The sequence below is a fragment of the Pongo abelii genome, chromosome 8, assembly GCF_028885655.2.
Source record: "Pongo abelii isolate AG06213 chromosome 8, NHGRI_mPonAbe1-v2.0_pri, whole genome shotgun sequence".
Classification (NCBI taxonomy): Eukaryota; Metazoa; Chordata; class Mammalia; order Primates; family Hominidae; genus Pongo; species Pongo abelii.
In genome coordinates, this window is record NC_071993.2 from 100,296,818 (window position 1) to 100,317,777 (window position 20,960).

Sequence of the window (20,960 nt, forward strand, 5' to 3'; positions counted from 1 at the left end):
TCTACAGCTCCCAGCGTGAGTGACGCAGAAGACGGATGATTTCTGCATTTCCAACTGAGGTACCGGGTTCATCTCACTGGGGATTGTCGGACAGTGGGTGCAGCGCACCGAGCGTGAACCGAAGCAGGGTGAGGCATCGCCTCACCCAGGAAGTGCAAGGGGTCAGGGAATTCCCTTTTCTAGCCAAGGAAAGGGGTGACAGATGACACCTGGAAAATCAGGTCATTTCCACCCTAATACTGCGCTATTCCGACGGTCTTAGCAAACGGCACACCAGCAGATTATATCCCATGCCTGGCTTGGAGGGTCCTACGCCCACCGAGCCTTGCTCATTGCTAGCACAGCAGTATGAGATCAAACTGCAAGGTGGCAGTGAGGCTGGAGGAGGGGCGCCTGCCATTGCTGAGGCTTGAGTAAGAAAACAAAGCGGCTGGGAAGCTCGAACTGGGTGGAGCCCACCGCAGCTCAAGGAGGCCTGCTTGCCTCTGTAGACTCCAACTCTGGGGGCAGGGCATAGCCAAACAAAAGGCAGCAGAAACCTCTGCAGACTTAAATGTCCCTGTCTGACAGATTGGAAGACAGTAGTGGTTCTCCCAGCACACAGCTTGAGATCTGAGAACAGACAGACTGCCTCCACAAGTGGGTCCCTGACTCCTGAGTAGCCTAACTGGGAGGCACCCCCCAGTAGGGGCAGACTGTCACCTCACACGGCTGGGTACCCCTCTGAGACAAAACTTCCAGAGGAACGATCAGGCAGCAACATTTGCTGTTCACCAATATTCGCTGTTCTGCAGCCTCCACTGCTGATACCCAGGCAAACAGGGTCTGGAGTGGACCTCTGGCAAACTCTAACAGACCTGCAGCTAAGGGTCCTGACTGTTAGAAGGAAAACAAACAGAAAGGACATCCGCACCAAAACCCCATCTGTACGTCACCATCATCAAAGACCAAAGGTAGATAAAACCACAAAGATGGGGAAAAAACAGCAGAAAAACTGAAAATTCTAAAAATCAGAGAGCCTCTCCTCCTCCAAAGGAACGCAGCTCCTCACCAGCAACAGAACAAAGCTGGATGGAGAATGAAGAGTTGAGAGAAGGCTTCAGATGATCAAACTTCTCCGAGCTAAAGGAGGAAGTTCGAACCTGTGGCAAAGAAGTTGAAAACCTTGAAAAAAGATTAGATGAATGGCTAACTAGAATAACCAATGCAGAGAAGTCCTTAAAGGACCTGATGGAGCTGAAAATCACAGCACGAGAACTATGTGACGAATGCACAAGCCTCAGTAGCCGATTCGATCAAGTGGAAGAATGGGTATCAATGATGGAAGATCAAATGAATAAAATGAAGTGAGAAGAGAAGTTTCGAGAAAAAAGAATAAAAAGAAAGGAACAAAGCCTCCAAGAAATACGGGACTATGTGAAAAGACCAAATCTACGTCTGATTGGTGTACCTGAAAGTGACGGGGAGAATGCAACCAAATTGGAAAATACTCTGCAGGATATTATCCAGGAGAACTTCCCCAGTCTAGCAAGGCAGGCCAACATTCAAATTCAGGAAATACAGAGAATGCCACAAAGATACTCCTCGAGAAGAGCAGCTCCAAGACACATAATTGTCAGATTCACCAAAGTTGAAATGAAGGAAAAAATGTTAAGGGCAGCCAGAGAGAAAGGTCAGGTTACCTGCAAAGGGAAGCCCATCAGACTAACAGCTGATCTGTCTGCAGAAACTCTACAAGCCAGAAGAGAGTGGGGGTCAATATTCAACATTCTTAAAGAAAAGAATTTTCAACCCAGAATTTCATATCCAGCCAAACTAAGCTTCATAAGTGAAGGAAAAATAAAATCCTTTACAGACAAGCAAATGCTGAGAGATTTTGTCACCACCAGGCCTGCCCTACAGGAGCTCCTGAAGGAAGCACTAAACATGGAAAGGAACAACCAATACCAGCCACTGCAAAAACATGCCAAATTGTAAAGACCATCGAGGCTAGGAAAAAACTGCATCAAGTAAAGAGCAAAATAACTAGCTAACATCATAATGACAGGATCAATTCACACATAACAATATTAACCTTCAATGTAAATGGGCTAAATGCTCCAATTAAAAGACATAGACTGGCAAATTGGATAAAGAGTCAAGACCCATCAGTGTGCTGTATTCAGGAAACCCATCTCACATGCAGTGACACACATAGGCTCAAAACAAAGGGATTGAGGAAGATCTACCAAGCAAATAGAAAACAAAAAAAGGCAGGGGTTGCAATCCTAATCTCTGATAAAACAGACTTTAAACCAACAAAGATCAAAATAGACAAAGGACATTACATAATGGTAAAGGGATCAATTCAACAACAAGAGCTAACTATCCTAAATATATATGCACCCAATACAGGAGCACCCAGATTCATAAAGCAAGTCCTTAGAGACCTACAAAGAGACTTAGACTCCCACACGATAATAATGGGAGACTTTAACACCCCACTGTCAACATTAGACAGATCCATGAGACAGAAAGTTAACAAGGATATCCAGGAATTGAACTCAGCTCTGCATCAAGCGGACCTAATAGACATCTACAGAACTCTCCACCCCAAATCAACAGAATATACATTCTTCTCAGCACCACACTGCACTTATTCCAAAATTGACCACATAGTTGGAAGTAAAACACTCCTCAGCAAATGTAAAAAAACAGAAATGATAACAAACTGTCTCTCAGACCACAGTGCAATCAAACTAGAACTCAGGATTAAGAAACTCACTCAAAACTGCTCAACTACATGGAAACTGAACAACCTGCTCCTGAATGACTACTGGGTACATAACGAAATGAAGGCAGAAATAAAGATGTTCTTTGAAACCAATGAGAACAAAGATACAACATACCAGAATCTCTGGGACACATTTAAAGCAGTGTGTAGAGGGAAATTTATAGCACTAAATGCCCACAAGAGAAAGCAGGAAAGATCTAAAATTGACAACCTAATGTCGCAATTAAAAGAACTACAGAAACAAGAGCAAACACATTCAAAAGCTAGCAGAAGGCAAGAAATAACTAAGATCAGAGCAGAACTGAAGGAGATAGAGACACAAAAAACCTTTCAAAAAATCAATGAATCCAGGAGCTGGTTTTTTGAAAAGTTCAACAAAATTGATAGACCACTAGCAAGACTAATAAAGAAGAAAAGAAAGAAGAATCAAATAGACACAATAAAAAACGATAAAGGGGATATCACACCGATCCCACAGAAATACAAACTACCATCAGGGAATACTATAAACACCTCTACTTAAATAAACTAGAAAATCTAGAAGAAATGGATAAATTCCTCGACACATACACCCTCCCAAGACTAAACCAGGAAGAAGCTGAATCTCTGAATAGACCAATAACAGGCTCTGAAATTGTGGCAATAATTAATAGCTTACCAATCAAAAAAAGTCCAGGACCAGACGGATTCACAGCCGAATTCTACCAGAGGTACAAGGGGGAGCTGATACCATTCCTTCTGAAACTATTCCAATCAATAGAAAAAGAGGGAATCCTCCCTAACTCATTTTATGAGGCCAGCATCATCCTGATACCAAAGCCTGGCAGAGACACAACAAAAAAAAGATAATTTTAGACCAATATCCCTGATGAACATCGATGCAAAAGTCCTCAATAAAATACTGGCAAACCGAATCCAGCAACATATCAAAAAGCTTATCCATCATGATCAAGTGGGCATCATCCCTTGGATGCAAGGCTGGTTTAACATACGCAAATCAATAAACGTAATCCAGCATATAAACAGAACCAACAACAAAAACCACACAATTATCTCAATAGATGCAGAAAAGGCCTTTGACAAAATTTAACAGCCCTTCATGCTAAAAACTCTCAATAAATTAGGTATTGATGGGACGTATCTCAAAATAATAAGAGCTATTTATGACATACCCACAGCCAATATCATACTGAATGGGCAAAAACTGGAAGCATTCCCTTTGAAAACTGGCACAAGACAGGGATGCCCTCTCTCACCACTCCTATTCAACATAGTGTTGGAAGTTCTGGCCAGGGCAATCAGGCAGGAGAAGGAAATAAAGGGTATTCAATTAAGAAAAGAGGAAGTCAAATTGTCCCTGTTTGCAGATGACGTGATTGTATATCTAGAAAACCCCATTGTCTCAGCCCAAAATCTCCTTAAGCTGATAAGCAACTTTAGCAAAGTCTCAGGATACAAAATCAATGTGGAAAAATCACAAGCATTCTTATACACCAATAACAGACAAACAGAGAGCCAAATCATGAGTGAACTCTCATTCACAATTGCTTCAAAGAGAATAAAATACCTAGAAATCCAACTTACAAGGGATGTGAAGGACCTCTTCAAGGAGAACTACAAACCACTGCTCAACGAAATAAAAGAGGATACAAACAAATGGAAGAACATTCCATGCTCATGGATAGGAAGAATCACTATTGTGAAAATGGCCATACTGCCCAAAGTAATTTATAGATTCAATGCCATCCCCATCAAGCTACCAATGACTTTCTTCACAGAATTGGAAAAAACTACTTTAAAGTTCATATGGAACCAAAAAAGAGCCCGCATCACCAAGTCAATCCTAAGCCAAAAGAACAAAGCTGGAGGTTTCATGCTACCTGACTTCAAACTATACTACAAGGCTACAGTAACCAAAACAGCATGGTACTGGTACCAAAACAGAGATATAGACCAATGGAACAGAACAGAGCCCTCAGAAATAATGCCACACATCTACAACTATCTGATCTTTGACAAAGCTGACAAAAACAAGAAATGGGGAAAGGATTCCCTATTTAATAAATGGTGCTGGGAAAACTGGCTAGCCATATGTAGAAAGCTGAAACTGGATCCCTTCCTTACACCTTATACAAAAATTAATTCAAGATGGATTAAAGACTTACATGTTAGACCTAAAACCATAAAAACCCTAGAAGAAAACCTAGGAAATACCATTCAGGACATAGGTATGGGCAAGAACTTCATGTCTAAAACACCAAAAGCAATGGCAACAAAAGCCAAAATTGACAAATGGTATCTAATTAAACTAAAGAGCTTCTGCACAGCAAAAGAAACTACCATCAGAGTGAACAGGCAATCTACAGAATGGGAGAAAATTTTTGCAATCTACTCATCTGACAAAGGGATAATATCCAGAATCTACAAAGAACTTAAACAAATTTACAAGAAAAAAACAACCCCATCAAAAAGTGGGTGAAGGATATGAAGAGACACTTCTCAAAAGAAGACATTTATGCAGCCAAAAGACACATGAAAAAATGCTCATCATCACTGGCCATCAGAGAAATGCAAATCAAAACCACAATGAGATACCATCTCACACCAGTTAGAATGGCGATCATTAAAAAGTCAGGAAACAATAGGTGCTGGAGAGGATGTGGAGAAATAGGAACACTTTTACACTGTTGGTGGGACTGTAAACTAGTTCAACCATTGTGGAAGTCAGTGTGGCAATTCCTCAGGGATCTAGAACTAGAAATACCATTTGATCCAGCCATCCCATTACTGGGTATATACCCAAAGGATTATAAATCATGCTGCTATAAAGACACATGCACACGTATGTTTATTGTGGCACTATTCACAATAGCAAAGACTTGGAACCAACCCAAATGTCCAACAATGACAGACTGGATTAAGAAAATGTGGCACATATACACCATGGAATACTATGCAGCCATAAAAAATGATGAGTTCGTGTCCTTTGTAGGGACACAGATGAAGCTGGAAACCATCATTCTCAGCAAACTATCGCAAGGACAAAAAACCAAACACCGCATGTTCTCACTCATAGGTGGGATTTGAACAATGAGAACACTTGGACACAGGAAGGGGGACATCACACCTCAGGGCCTGTTGGGTGGGGGAGGAGGGAGGGATAGCATTAGGAGATATACCCAATGTAAATGATGAGTTAATGGGTGCAGCACACCAACATGACACATGTATACATATGTAACAAACCTGCACGTTGTGCACATGTACCCTAAAACTTAAAGTATAATAAAAAAAAGAATTTGTAATTTTCCTGTACTTTGTTCCTGCTGTCCACCCTCTTCACTGTGCTGTAAAATACTCATTTTTAACTACTCCAAGTTCTTAGAAAAAAAACACGGAAAAGGAAAGTCTCAAAGGTATGATACAATATCTTAGTCATTTCTATGTATAAGCTGTTTGAGCTGCTAAAATTCCTTGCTGCCTTTAATTTCCATGTAGTACTTTATTGCTGAGGTTGCCTCTGTTTTACAAAACTAGCAAATTTAATCAGCCTTGCATATAGGCCTACCTAATATTCGACTCTGTGTCCTAATAAAACATATTCATATACACACCCAACTCCAATATCTGGGTAATTTGGATAATTACAGTAGTTTTCTGGATAAATTCACAACTACCTCATATATTACCCCCATAATACTGATGAGCTGGAATTCAGAAGAAAATCTGTCTACAGTGCTGAAGCAGCTATAATACTTATGGAACAGTTAAAATTGCTGAACAGGCTGGGTGCAGTGGTTCATGCCTGTAATCCCAACATTTTGGGAGGCTGGGGTGGGCAGATCACTTGAGCTTAGGAGTTTGAGACCAGCCTGGGCAACACAGAATTAACTTTTTGTAGAATTTTCTATTTCTACAAAAAATAGAAATATTATCTGGACGTGGTGACATGTGTCTGTAGTCCCAGCTACTTAGGAGGCTGAGGTGGGAGGATTGTTTAAGCCTGGGAGGTCGAGGCTGCAGTGAACCGTGTTTGTGCCACTACACTCCAGCCTGGGTGACAGAGTGAGACCGTCTCAAAAAAAGAAAAAAAACCAAGCTGAACAGTGGGCCTTATTTACAAATTCTATTATTTGAAACTTATTTTTCAGAAACAGCTTCATGAGTTTGCCATCACAGAGCCATTAGTCACTTTCCAAGGAGAGAGTGAAAACAGAGAAAAAGTTGCCGCCTCACCAAAAAGTCCCACTGCTGCACTCAATGAAAGCCTGGTGGAATGTCCCAAGTGCAATATACAGTATCCAGCCACTGAACATCGCGATCTGCTTGTCCATGTGGAATACTGTTCAAAGTAGCAAAATAAGTATTTGTTTTGATATTAAAAGATTCAATACTGTATTTTCTGTTAGCTTGTGGGCATTTTGAATTATATATTTCACATTTTGCATAAAACTGCCTATCTACCTTTGACACTCTGGCTTGCTAGTGAATCATGTATCTTTTAGGCTGCTGTGCATTTCTCTTGGCAGTGATACCTCCCTGACATGGTTCATCATCAGGCTGCAATGACAGAATGTGGTGAGCAGCGTCTACTGAGACTACTAACACTTTGCACTGTTAAAATACTTGGTGAGGAAAAGATAGCTCAGGTTATTGCTAATGGGTTAATGCACCAGCAAGCAAAATATTTTATGTTTTGGGGGTTTTGAAAAATCAAAGATAATTAACCAAGGATCTTAACTGTGTTTGCATTTTTTATCCAAGTACTTAGAAAACCTACAATCCTAATTTTGATGTCCATTGTTAAGAGGTGGTGATAGATACTATTTTTTTTTCATATTGTAGAGCAGTTATTAGAAAAGTTGGGGATTTTCTTGATCTTTATTGCTGCTTACCATTGAAACTAAACCCAGCTGTGTTCCCCAACTCTGTTCTGCGCACGAAACAGGATCTCTTTGAGGTGTAATCTTAAGTGGCCACACACAATGTTTTCTCTTATATTATCTGGCACTAACTGTAACTTGAATTACATTAGCACATGCTGGTTAGCTAAAATTGTTAAAATAAATTTTAATAAACCCATCTAGCCCTCTCATTTGATTTACAGTATTTTATTTATTTTTGGCATTCTTAAAGCTGGGCAATGTAATTATCAGATCTTTGTTTGTCTGAACAGATATTTTTACACATGCTTTTTGTAAACCAAAAACTTTTAAATTTCTTCAGGTTTTCTAACATGCTTACCACTGGGCTACTGTAAATGAGAAAAGAATAAAATTATTTAATGTTTTAATATGTCTAGTGTATTCATGTATATATAGATATTCTAAGATTCTTTCTCTTTTAAAAAAACAAATGTATTGGACATAATCAAAATTCAAAATTTTCACAATAAAAAATTTAAGACTTATAATTCAAAGCACATTATCAAAAAAGTGAAAATACAACCAATAGAAAGAGAAAAAATATTTTCAAACCAAGTATCTGATAAGGGTCTAGTATCCAGAATATATAAAGTACCATTACAACTCAATAAATAGATATTCTAAGATTCTTACCCCCAAGGACTTATCAGGGGTTACAGATTAACACTCAGTGTAAGATGATAAGGCAGTTTTAAGGATACATCAGAACCGAAAACTATGTGAAGGAGTTAGAAGGAGTAGATGCTTTCAGACATCTTTCTTAAATAAATAACAACTTTTTATCAATAAATATGAATTTGAGTTATTTGTTACAGAGGCAAAACAATAAGCATGCCAAATTATATAGGGTTTTTTTTTCTAACCATAGAAATTATACAGATCTGTTTATGGAAATAAAATTTTGCCATTACTGTTAATCCCAGGCTCACAAGATCTTCAACTACAGTTGAACAAAAGATATGGAAATATTCAGCTGCATAGTTGTTATTCTGACCCACAATGTTATAGCAAAGACCATAGTATTAAATCATAAATATATGCCATAAGGAAGTTTCTCCCCTTACAACTTTAAAGCAAGCCAGTATTACCTCTAGTTTATAGATGTGCAACATGTCTTGGTCATCCAGTGAGCAGTGGAGTCAAGCAGAACCCAGGCCTTTGGTCCGTGCCTGTATGGAACAAGAGATGCGGTCTCATGGGATAACTGGCCAGGACATAAACCATAACAGAAGCGCCAGCCTGACGACCTCTGAAGTTTGATTCCTGGAGCCACAGGGTGATCTGGAGTTTGTTTCAAGACTCTTGTTGTACTTTCTGTGTTTCACTGGAGGGCTGTACTTAGCTTTCCCTGCTCACTTTAGCCACCTACATCTGGGCACCAATATCAAAAAATACTTTGGAAAAATTGGGCAGGCCTCTTGTGGAGCTCTGCTACTGTAGAGGGGGAATTTATATATTTCCGAATAGTAGATGATTTAGAGCAGGAAGGATTCTACTTTCCCAGATCATGTTACCAAAGCAAGGGTCAATAAAAGACATCTCCAAGACCTGAAAATCTTCAAGGTTCTCATAATTAAAGACTTTTTTTTCCCCCCTTCACTGTCCACCTTTTTTCTTGGCAGATAACCACTTACCCTTAGGGCATGTTTTGTTCTGTGGGACTATAAACTACCAGAAACCATGCTAGATACTTTATCTACTTATACTCATTAGCTCTTCCCTGCAAATCTGTGAAGTAAAGTGCTAGCACCAGCACCATTTTTCAGATGAGAAAACTAAGGCTTGCAGAGAGTGAACAATTTGCCCAAGGTCACCACTGATAAGTAGTAAAGAAAGGATATAAACTCAGCTCAGTGTGTTCATCTCTCTCCATTGTACAGTTACATTCCCAACCAACATGCTGGGGCTGCCGTGCCAGGATTACTCCACTCTGTTGCTTTTTATTAAAAAATTATGTTACATATTTTATTAAACAATTATTTTACATAAAATAAAATGTACAGATCAATGAGTTTTGACAGATTATATATATATCATTGTAATCATCAGCCAAATAAAGTTATAGACTCTACCAACATTTCTGAAAATTTCTTTAATTACTTCTAGTCCAGAATCCCCTCCTCCCAGAGGCAATCTAATTTATTTTTATTTTTATTTATGTATTTATTTTTAGAGACAGGGTCCCCTCTGTCACCCAGGCTGGAGTGCAGTGGTACAGTCATAGCTCACTGCAGTCTTAAACTCCTGGGCTCAAGTGATCCTCCTGCCTCAGCCTCCCAAGTACCTAGGACTGCAAGCACATGCCACCATGCCCTGCTAATATTTTTAATTTTTTATAGGGACATGGTCTCATTGTGTTGTCCAGTCTGGTCTCAAACTCCTGGGCAAATGCAATTCTCCTGCCTTGGCCTCCCAAATTGTTGGGATTACAGGTGTGAGTCACTGCACCTGGCCCTATTTATCTTAACACATACTAAATTAATAACTACACTAATTAACTAAATAACTAAATGCCACAATAAATTAACAAAATTAATAAGACTAATGCTGGAGTGTTCCTGTGTCTTGAAATCAGGGTAGGTCCCCCAACTTTATTCTTCAAGGATGTCTTGACTAATATAGGACATTTCCATTTTCATATACATTTTAAAATCAGCTTGTCAATTTTTACAAAAGTTTCCTGGAATTTCCATTGGGATAGTATATATCTATAGATCAATTTCTCAAAAACTGACATCTGCACAATCCAGGAACATGGTGTATTTCTTCATTTATTTAGTTCTTTTTTAACTGCTCTCAGCAGTGTTTTACAGCTTTCAGTGCATAGAGCTTAGCCTTTTATTAAGTTTATTCTTAGCAATCTGAGTTTTATGTTATTATAAATGGCCTTTTAAAAATTTATTTTCCAGCCAGGCACAGTGGCTCACGCCTGTAATCCCAGCACTTTGGGAGGCTGAGGTGGATGGATCACGAGGTCAGGAGATCGAGACCATCCTGGCCAACATGGAGAAACCCCATCTCTACAAAAAATTAGCCCAGCGTGGTGGTGGGTGCCTGTAGTCCTAGCTGCTCAGGAGTCTGAGGCAGGAGAATGGCGTGAACCTGATAAGGTGGAGCTTGCAGTGAGCCGAGATCACGCTGCTGAACTCCAACCTGGGTGACAGAGTGAGATTCCATCTCAAAAAAAAAGAGTCAAGACCCATCTGTGTGCTATATTCAGGAGACCCATCTTACATGTAGAAACACACACAGGCTCAAAATAAAGGGATGGAGGAAGATCTATGAAGCAAATGGAAAGCAAAACAAAGCAGGGGCTACAATCCTGGTCTCTGATAAAACAGACTTTAAACCAACAAAGATCAAAAGAGACAAACAAGGCCATTACACAATGGTAAAAGGATCAATTCAACAAGAAGAGCTGACTATCCTAAATATATATGCACCCACTACAGGAGCACCCAGATTCATAAAGCAAGTTCTTAGAGACCTACAAAGAGACTTAGACTCCCACACGATAATAGTGGGAGACTTTAACACCCCATTGTCAATATTAGAGAAATCAATGAGACAGAAAATTAACAAGGATATCCAGGAGTTGAACTCAGCTCTGGACCAAGTGGAACTAATAAACATCTACAGAACTCTCCACCCCAAGTTGAAAAAATATACATTCTTCTCAGTACCACATCACACTTATTCTAAAATTGACCACATAATTGGAAGTAAAACACTCCTCAGCAAATGTAAAAGAACAGAAATCACAACCAACTGTCTCTCAGACCACAGTGCAATCAAATTAGAACTCAGGATTAAGAATCTCACTCAAAACCACACAACTACATGGAAACTGAACAGAATGACTACTGGGTAAATAACGAAATGAAGGCAGAAATAAAGATGTTCTTTGAAACCAATGAGAACAGAGACACAACGTACCAGAAGCTCTGGGACACATTTAAAACAGTGTGTAGAGAGAAATTTATAGCACTAAATGCCCACAAGAGAAAGCAGGAAAGATCTAAAACTGACACCTTAACATCGCAATTAAAAGAACTCGAGAAACAAAAGCAAACAAATTCAAAAGCTAGCAGAAGACAAGAAATAACTAAGATCAGAGCAGAACAGAAGGAGATAGAGACACAAAAAACCCTTCAAAAAATCAATGAATCCAGGAGCTGGTTTTTTGAAAAGATCAACAAAATTGATAGACCTCTAGCAAGACTAATAAAGAAGAAAAGAGAGAAGAATCAAATAGACACAATGAAAAATGATAAAGGGGGTATCACCACTGATCCCATGGAAATACAAACTACTATCAGAGAATACTATAAACACCTCTACACAAATAAACTAGAAAATCCAGAATAAATGGATAAATTCCTGGACACATACACCCTCCCAAGACTAAAACAGGAAGAAGCTGAATCTCTGAGTAGACCAATAACATGTTCTGAAATTGAGGCAGTAATTAATAGCCTACTAACCAAAAAAAGTCCAGGGCCAGACGGATTCACAGCCGAATTCTACCAGAGGTACAAAGAGGAGTTGGTACCATTCCTTCTGAAACTATTCCAATCAACAGAAAAAGAGGGAATCCTCCCTAACTCATTTTATGAGGCCAGCATCATCCTGATACCAAAGCCTGGCAGAGACACAACAAAAAAAAGATAATTTTAGACCAATATCCCTGATGAACATTGATGCAAAAATCCTCAATAAAATACTGGCAAACCAAATCCAGCAACACATCAAAAAGCTTATCCATCATGATCAAGTGGGCTTCCTCCCTGGGATGCAAGGCCGGTTCAACATATGCAAATCAATAAACGTAATCCATCACATAAACAGAACCAATGACAAAAAACACATGATTATCTCAATAGATGCAGAAAAGGCCTTCGACAAAATTCAACAGCCATTCACGTTAAAAACTCTCAATAAACTAGGTATCAATGGAATGTATCTCAAACTAATAAGAGCTATTTATGACAAACTCACAGCCAATATCATACTGAATGGGCAAAAACTGGAAGCATTCCCTTTGAAAACCAGCACAAGACAAGGATGCCCTCTCTCACCACTCCTGTTCAACATAGTATCGGAAGTTCTGGCCAGGGCAATAAGTCAAAAGAAAGCAATAAAGCGTATTCAATTAGGAAAAGAGGAAGTCAAATTGTCTCTGTTTCCAGATGACATGATTGTATATTTAGAAAACCCCACCATCTCAGCCTAAAGTCTCCTTAAGCTGATAAGCAACTTCAGCAAAGTCTCAGGATACAAAATCAATGTGCAAAAATCACAAGCATTCCTATACCCCAAGAACAGACAAACAGAGAGCCAAATCATGAGTGAACTCTCATTCACAATTGCCACTAAGAAAATAAAATACCTAGGAATACAACTTACAAGGGATGTGAAGGAACTCTTCAAAGAGAATTACAAACCACTGTTCAAGGAAATAAGAGAGGACACAAACAAATGGAAAAACATTCCATGCTCATGGATAGGAAGAATCAATATCGTGAAAATGGCCATACTGCCCAAAGTAATTTATAGATCCAATGCTATCCCCATCAAGCTACCACTGATTTTCTTCACGGAATTGGAAAAAACTACTTTAAACTTCATATGGAACCAAAAAAGAGCCCACATTGCCAAGATAATCCTGGGCAAGAAGAACAAAGCTGGAGGCATCACGCTACCTGACTTCAAACTTTACTACAAGGCTACAGTAACCAAAATGGCATGGTACTGGTACCAAAACAGATATATAGACGAATGGAACAGAACTGAGTCCTCAGAAATGACACCACACATCTACCACCGTCTGATCTTTGACAAACCTGACACACACAAGCAATGGGGGAAAAGATTCCCTATTTAATAAATGGTGTTGGGAAAACTGGCTAGCCATATGCAGAAAACTGAAACTGGGCCCCTTCCATACACCTTATACAAAAATCAACTCAAGATGGATCAAAGACTTAAACGTAAGACCTAGGACCATAAAAATCCTAGAAAAACACCTGGGCAACCTGGGCAATACCATTCAGGACATAGGCATGGGCAAAGACTTCATGTCTAAAACACGAAAAGCAATGGGAACAAAAGCCAAAATAGACAAATGGGATCTAATTAAACTAAAGAGCTTCTGCACAGCAAAAGAAACTATCATCAGAGTGAACAGGCAACCTACAGAATGGGAGAAAATTTTGAATCTACCCTTCTGACAAAGGGCTAATATCCAGAATCTACAAAGAACTTAAACAAATTTACAAGAAAAAAGCCAACAACCCCATCAAAAAATGGGCGAAGGATATGAACAGACACTTCTCAAAAGAAGATATTTATGCAGCCAACAGACATATGAAAAAATACTCATCATCACTGGTCATCAGAGAAATGCAAATCAAAACCACAATGAGATAGCATCTCACGCCAGTTAGAATGGCAATCATTAAAAAGTCAGGAAACAACAGATGCTGGAGAGGTTGTGGAAAAATAGGAACGCTTTTACACTGTTTGTGGGAGTGTAAATTAGTTGAACCATTGTGGAAGACAGTGTGGCGATTCCTCAAGGATCTAGAACTAGGAATACCATTTGACCCAGTGATCCCATTACTGGGCATATACCCAAAGGATTATAAATCATTCTACGATAAAGACACATGCACATGTATGTTTATAGTGGCACTATTCACATTTGGGAACCAACCCAAATGTCCATCGATGATAGACTGTATTAAGAAAATGTGGCACATATACACCATGGAATACTATGCAGCCATTAAAAAGGATGAACTCATGTCCTTTGCAGGGACATAGATGAAGCTGGAAACCATCATTCTCAGCAAACTATCACAAGATCAGAAAACCAAACACCGCATGTTCTCACTCATAAGTGGGAGTTGAACAATGAGAACACATGGACACAGGGAGGGGAACATCACACACCGGGGCCTGTTGGGAGTGGGAGGCTATGGGAGGGATAGCATTAGGAGAAATACCTAATGTAGGTGACGGGTTAATGGCTGCAGCAAATCACCATGGCACCTGTATACCTATGTAACAAAACTGCAGGTTCCGCACATGTAACCCAGAACTTAAAGTGTAAAAAAAAAAAAAAAAAAAGAAAAAGAAAAAAAAAGAAACCATCCTGTACACCATTTAGAGGACTTAAAAACACAACTGATCCTCAGAAGAAACACAACTATAGCACTGTTGGTACTGAGACTAAAGAAATCCATTCCTCCACTGGGGCTCCACAGAGAAGAAACCATGTAGTGTAGTGGTCGATGTTCTCCACAGCAGTCCTGTCATAAACACAGCAGTGAGTCCCACTCCACTGATTTTTTTTTTCTTTTTTGAGACGGAGTTTCACTCTTGTCGCCCAGGCTAGAGTGCAATGGTGCGATCTCAGCTCACTGCAACCTCCGCCTCCCAGATTCAGGCCATTCTCCTGCCTCAGCCTCCCGAGTAGCTGGAATTACAGGCACCCACCACCACGCCCGGCTAATTTTTTGTACTTTTAGTAGAGACAGGGTTTCACCATGTTGCCCAGGCTGGTCTCGAACTCCTGATCTCGTGATCCACCCGCCTCGGACTCCCAAAGTGCTGGAGATTACAGGCGTGGGCCACCGTGCCAGACCCCACTGATTTCTTAATACCTTTCCACATAGGCAAGAAATCTCAGTACCAGAGGATACTCCATAATTCTCAGGGGCAGGCAATGTCCAGTTACATCCAGCAGTTCTCTGCTGTTCTGGCTTATCCCAGAATAAATTTCAGGGTGAAGGGAGCCCCCTCTAACGCCTCCTCTGACGGGGGCCTGGCAGGTTAAGGACCATGAGTCAGGCTGGCCACTGACAATCTCAGAGGCTGGAAATGCATGCTTTCACCCAAAGGGGGCGCAGCTGCTCAGCGCCAGCTGATGTCCCAGGGCGCTCTGAGTTCAGTGTGACTGATCTTTTTAGATTTTCCAAGAGAAATCTGGAATTTTATTTGTTTGTTTGTTGGAATTTTAAAATACGAAATCTAATAAAAGTTTTAACACTGTGGGACAAACTCATTTTTCGGTTCGTAACGTTTGTTTGGAGCATCTGAATGGGGCCGAAGAAGAGTGATTCGCTCAGGCTGGGGTGGGAAGAAAACCAAGGAAGGTTCTTGGTTCCCTCCCGGGTCTTACGCCGGAGGTATCTCTACATCCAGTTCAATTAAAGAGGTGCTGATGTCAATGACACCGTGAACACCACCCTCCCTGACCCTCCCCTTCCACCCGCCATCTGGCTTCCTTCCTGGCTACACTTCTTGGACAGAGAGCTGGCTGGCTGCCAGCATTTCCTGGCTACCCTCTGCTCCCCTAATCAGACAACCGAGGGAGAGTTAGGGCTGGAAAGGAACTGTGAGATCATCTACTCCAGTGTCTTTTGTCCAGGAAATCCCTCACTCATGGAGCTTGTTGAAAACGGTGGTTCCTTGGCTTCCCCCAAATCTCCTAAATCAGAAAATCTGGAAGAAGCTGCATTTTTAACAAGCTCTCCAAAGCATCTCCAAAACATCTGATGCATTACTAAGATTGAAAACCTCTGATCTCAGTTAACCCTGATGAAATAGAGTCCCAGAGAGGAAAGTGACTTTTCCAAGATCACAGAGCAGATTCACAGGAGAGGGAAGGAGGCCCAGGCTCTCGAAGGCAATGGTCGTTAGGGCCCCTACCATCTGGGCTTCTATGCCACAATTCCAGCAACTTTGTTCTTTCCAAGCCCCCCAGTGCTTCGTCTTCCTAAGGCAAACCTAGCGGTTTATTGGCTTGATTCCCTTCTTCTTTGTCCTCTGTGCTGTGCTCTCTGCTTTTGAATCTAATTATTTTTGGCCTTGATGGTTAAGTAGGAAATATTAGCAAGACATCCAAGGGGCATCCTCTCTGCCATCCTGCCTGCCACTCTAGTGGTAACACCCAAATAAGGGTGAAAGATCAAGACCAAGCTAGGGGTTTTCGTAGAGTGCCTAGACAGAACCCAGAGAGATGACAAAGAAAGGAGTAGAGAGGACTGAGCCCTGGGGACTGTCCCATGGTCCAGAAGTAGATAGGCGCACTCAGAATCACATTCATGTTGTGTCACCCAAATCAAGCAACCATAGAAAGAAGGAATGGTACGCACCGAGGAGAAAGAGTTAGCACCTGATCATGGCCTTCACCTCCTCGCCCGCCAGGTTCACTAGATTGATTTCAACCCAGGAGAGGCACATCTCCCACTAAAACGTTTTAATAGGTATTACAGATAAATTTCCTGAAGAAATCTTATCCCTTTCAGGGGATGTATCAAGCACTGATCTCGTCACTTGCTTCAGCAAATATTTAACCCATTTGCAACAAGCAAGGTGCCGTGCAAGTCTCTAGATATGGAGAGAAGAGTAAAGCAGGGATCATCTTCAGCAGAGCCATGGCCAGGCCGACATCAATGCAGATCAATGGCAGCACAATAAGGTAAATGCCCCATTAAAGTCACCCCAAGGATGAGAGGACAGGCTTTCCAAACAAGGCCATGACTGAGCTAGGTTTAAGAAAACAAATGCTATTTCAGTACTAGTAGTATTTGTTCCTGGACTTAGGTTGCAAGTGAGTCATTAGGCAGAGCTCAAAGAAAAATATGCCTTGTATTTTATTGGTCACTTTTTGATATCAAAGGATGAGGCTGTAGAGGAAGGGCAGTAGATCAATCCAGTTTCTGATACAGTGAAGGGCGTTCCTTCCTATTCTAACTTGATGTTGAGAGTCACTTAGCTTCAAAAATACAGTAAGTAAACTATTTTGAATGCTGAACTATCAGAGGAGATAATAAACAAAGGTTTTTGTTTTTGTTTTTGTTTTTTTTTTTGTTTGTTTTTTGAGACATGGTCTCACTCTGCTGCCCAAACTGGAGTGCAGTGGTGCAATCTTAGCTCACGGCATCCTCAAACTCCTGGACACAAGTGATCCTCCCGCTCAGCCTCCTGAGTAGCTGGTACTACAAGCACGTGCCACTGTGTGCCCAGCTAACTTTTTTTTTTTGAAATGGAGTCTTGCTCTGTCACCCAGGCTGGAGTGCAATGTTGGCTCCCTGAAACCTCCGCCTCCTGGGTTCAAGTGATTCTCCTGCCTCAGCCTCCTGAGTAGCTGGGATTACAGGTGCGCACCACCACACCCAGCTAATTTTTGTATTTTTAGTAAAGACGGGGTTCACCATGTTGGTCAGGCTGGTCTCGAACTCCTGAACTCATTATCCGTCCTCCTCGGCCTCCCAAAGTGCTGGGATTACAGGTGTGAGCCACCGTGCCTGGCTGCTAATTTTATATTATTTGTAGAGACAAGGTCTGGTTTTGTTGCCCAAGCTGGTCTCAAACTCCTGGGTTCAAGTGATCCTCTGCCTCCCAAATGCTTGGATTACAGGCATGGCCTCTAAACTAAAGGTTTTAATGAAGAAGAAGAAAAGCCTTGGGGGAAAAAGGCTATTATTCTGTTTGATTCACAAATTATGCATAATGGCACATGTGCTACCTCGCGTGGATTATGAAGGCAAGCATTTTCGCTTCAGTTTTGTAAGGTAGAGGTAAGGGGTAGGAGAAGCTGATAATAGAGGATTAAGAAAAAAACTTGTAGAGTATATTATTATCAGCATAAACTTAGCAATCTGTTAATTAAATTTTGCTCTGTTAAATGAGTTTAACAATATGTTGCATATATGCCACAGTAGTAATTTCTTCCCTTGAAGGAGTGAACTTTATGGAAGTGATTCTGTTTATTGGCACTCAAAAGAGAAGCACCTCAAATTAAAAAAAAATTTTTTTTGTAGAGACGAGGTCTCATTATGATGCCCAGTCTGGTCTTGAACTCGCGGGCTCGTGCAATCCTCCCACCGCCTCAGCCTCCAGAAGTATTAGGATTACAGGCGTAAGCCACCACACCCAGCCCAGTCAATTAAAATTTTTGTTTTACTACTTGTTTTACATCACGTTACTGTGCAAAGAGCTTTGAAAAGGGAACTACCAGACCTGGAATCAAATTCTGGTTCTCACTTTGAGCCAGTCTTTTAAATTCTGTACAAATTTTAGTTTCCTCAACTCCAAAATAGGAATATTAATGCCTATCCCATAACATCCCAGGATGTTATCCAGGTTGGGCACGGTGACTTACGCCTGTAATCCCAACACTTTGGGAGGCTAAGGCAGGTGGATAACCTGAGATCAGGAGTTCAAGACCAGCCTGGCCAACATGGTGAAACCCAGTCTCTACAAAAATACAAAAATTAGCCAGGTGTGGTGGCAGGTGCCTGTAATCCCAGCTACTCAGGAGGCTGAGGCAGGAGAATCATTTGAACCCAGGAGGTGGAGGTTGCAATGAGTCAAGATTGCACCACTGCCTTCCAGCCTGAGTGACAAAGTGAGATTCCATCTCAGAAACAGAAAAGAAAATCAAAATCCAGTGTATTCCAGGGGCTCCTGTGTATTAAGTGTTTTTAGTATCCCAGGTGATATGTTAAACACTTCATAAGTGTCATGTCATTTTATTCTCACAGTAACAGTATATGGGAGTTTCTATAATGGTTCCATTATACAGACGAGAAAGCTATGTTTAGAGAGCTTGTCCAAGGTCAGACAGCAAAAAGGGTGGCAAGTCAGAATGTGAACTCAAGTGTCTGCCTCTAGAGGCTGAGCTATCAACCCCTACGTTATGTGGCCACTCTTCTATCACACTAAAGCCAGAAAATATATGTGAAAGCACATTGCAGATGGCAAATACTGTCCCGGATTATTTTCATTTTTCAGCAACGACTCTAGTGTGGATGGAGCTGGAGAGAACGTGAGAGAAGAAAGTGACATGACCTGCCCCCAGAACTGCCGTTCATTTTACTTGTCCATTATCACCATCCCTCATCCTCACTTGAAACTAGTATCAATGCAGGTGCATTCAAATGCAAATAACAGAAAAGACTTACACCGTCAGGACATTTATTGTCTTTTTAAAAAGAAGTATGGAATCAGATGCTCGCAGTTTAGATCAGCAATTTCACAAGGTTAGGGCTCTGGACTCTCATCTCTATCACTCTGCTCAAGTTCACATCTCTACTGCTACAATTCCAAGCCTCACATTCTAATGAGATTTTTCTTCAAAACCAAGAAGACAGCTTGCCAGGGTCATGCATGAGCACTCCTTATATGCTTCTTTTGTTTTATTGGAAAGTCCATTCTTTGGAAATGGAAATATTTATAAGGAAACTCCACAGCACATGTCCCTTACATGTCATTGACTAGAAATGGATATATAATGTATTAGGATGGGCAAGGCTAGGCTTCAGTAAGAAATAAGCCCTGAAATCTCAGTGGCTGAACACAACAAAGGTTTATTTCTTGCTCGCCTGACAATCTTTGTGTGCTGGTGGCCCCCTTTCGTCTTGCGTTTACCATCTGGAACATGTAGCCTTCACTATCACACTATCACTGCAGCAGAGGAAGAGAGAGATGGAAATGGTGCACTGGTTTTGTTTTTTTTTTTTTTTTTGAGACGGAGTTTCACTCTTACTGCCTAGGCTGGAGTGCAATGGCGCGATATTGACTCACTGCAACATCCACCTCCCGGGTTCAAACAATTCTCCTGTCTCAGCCTCCTGAGTAGCTGGGATTACAGGCACATGCCACCACGCCTGGCTAATTTTTTTTTTTTTTTTGTATTTTTAGTAGAGATGGGGTTTCATCATATTGGTCAGGCTGGTCTCGAACTCCTGAACTCAGGTGACCCACCTGCCTCTGCCTCCCAGAGTGCTGGGATTACAGGCGTGAGCCACCACGCCTGGCCTTTGTGCACCGGTTTTTAACTGCCCCAGATGGGAAGTGCTGCATCTCTACTCACATTCCCATTAGTCAGAACTTGGCCCCATGGCCTCACCTACTACAGAGGTAGCTGGGAAGGGCAATTGACCCAGGAAAGGAAAGAGCAAGATGAACACGTTGTATTGTGTAACACACACTGCCACCCCCACATGTCAGGGAAGGAGGGTCTTGGGAATGGCTGCTGGGTGGGTGACTGCCACTCCACCTCACTTCCACTTACTCTCCAACCAGGCCAGCAAGTCTGGTCACAGATGTGGCAGGGAAGGCTCTCCTTCTGTGGGTTTCCATGGCCTTGAAGGAAATAAAAATATTTCTCCCTAAAATATTGAGGATTGTTAAATTAAAGACCCTTAAAACACAGGGGAACACTCTACCTCACCCTCGACTTGCCTGAT

General features: G+C 41.1%; 1 protein-coding gene across 2 annotated transcripts in view; it reads left to right on the plus strand.

Annotated features, from left to right (window-relative positions):
- CEP55 (centrosomal protein 55) overlaps positions 1-8,066 on the plus strand; it is a 32,444-nt gene extending 24,378 nt beyond the window's left edge. For both annotated transcript variants that reach the window (XM_002820990.5, XM_002820991.6), the window contains exon 9: positions 6,925-8,066. In XM_002820990.5, the coding sequence (XP_002821036.3) occupies positions 6,925-7,128 (204 nt within the window). In that variant the 3' untranslated portion in view covers positions 7,129-8,066. The remainder of the gene's footprint in view (positions 1-6,924) is intronic.
- The last annotated feature ends 12,894 nt before the right edge of the window (positions 8,067-20,960 follow it).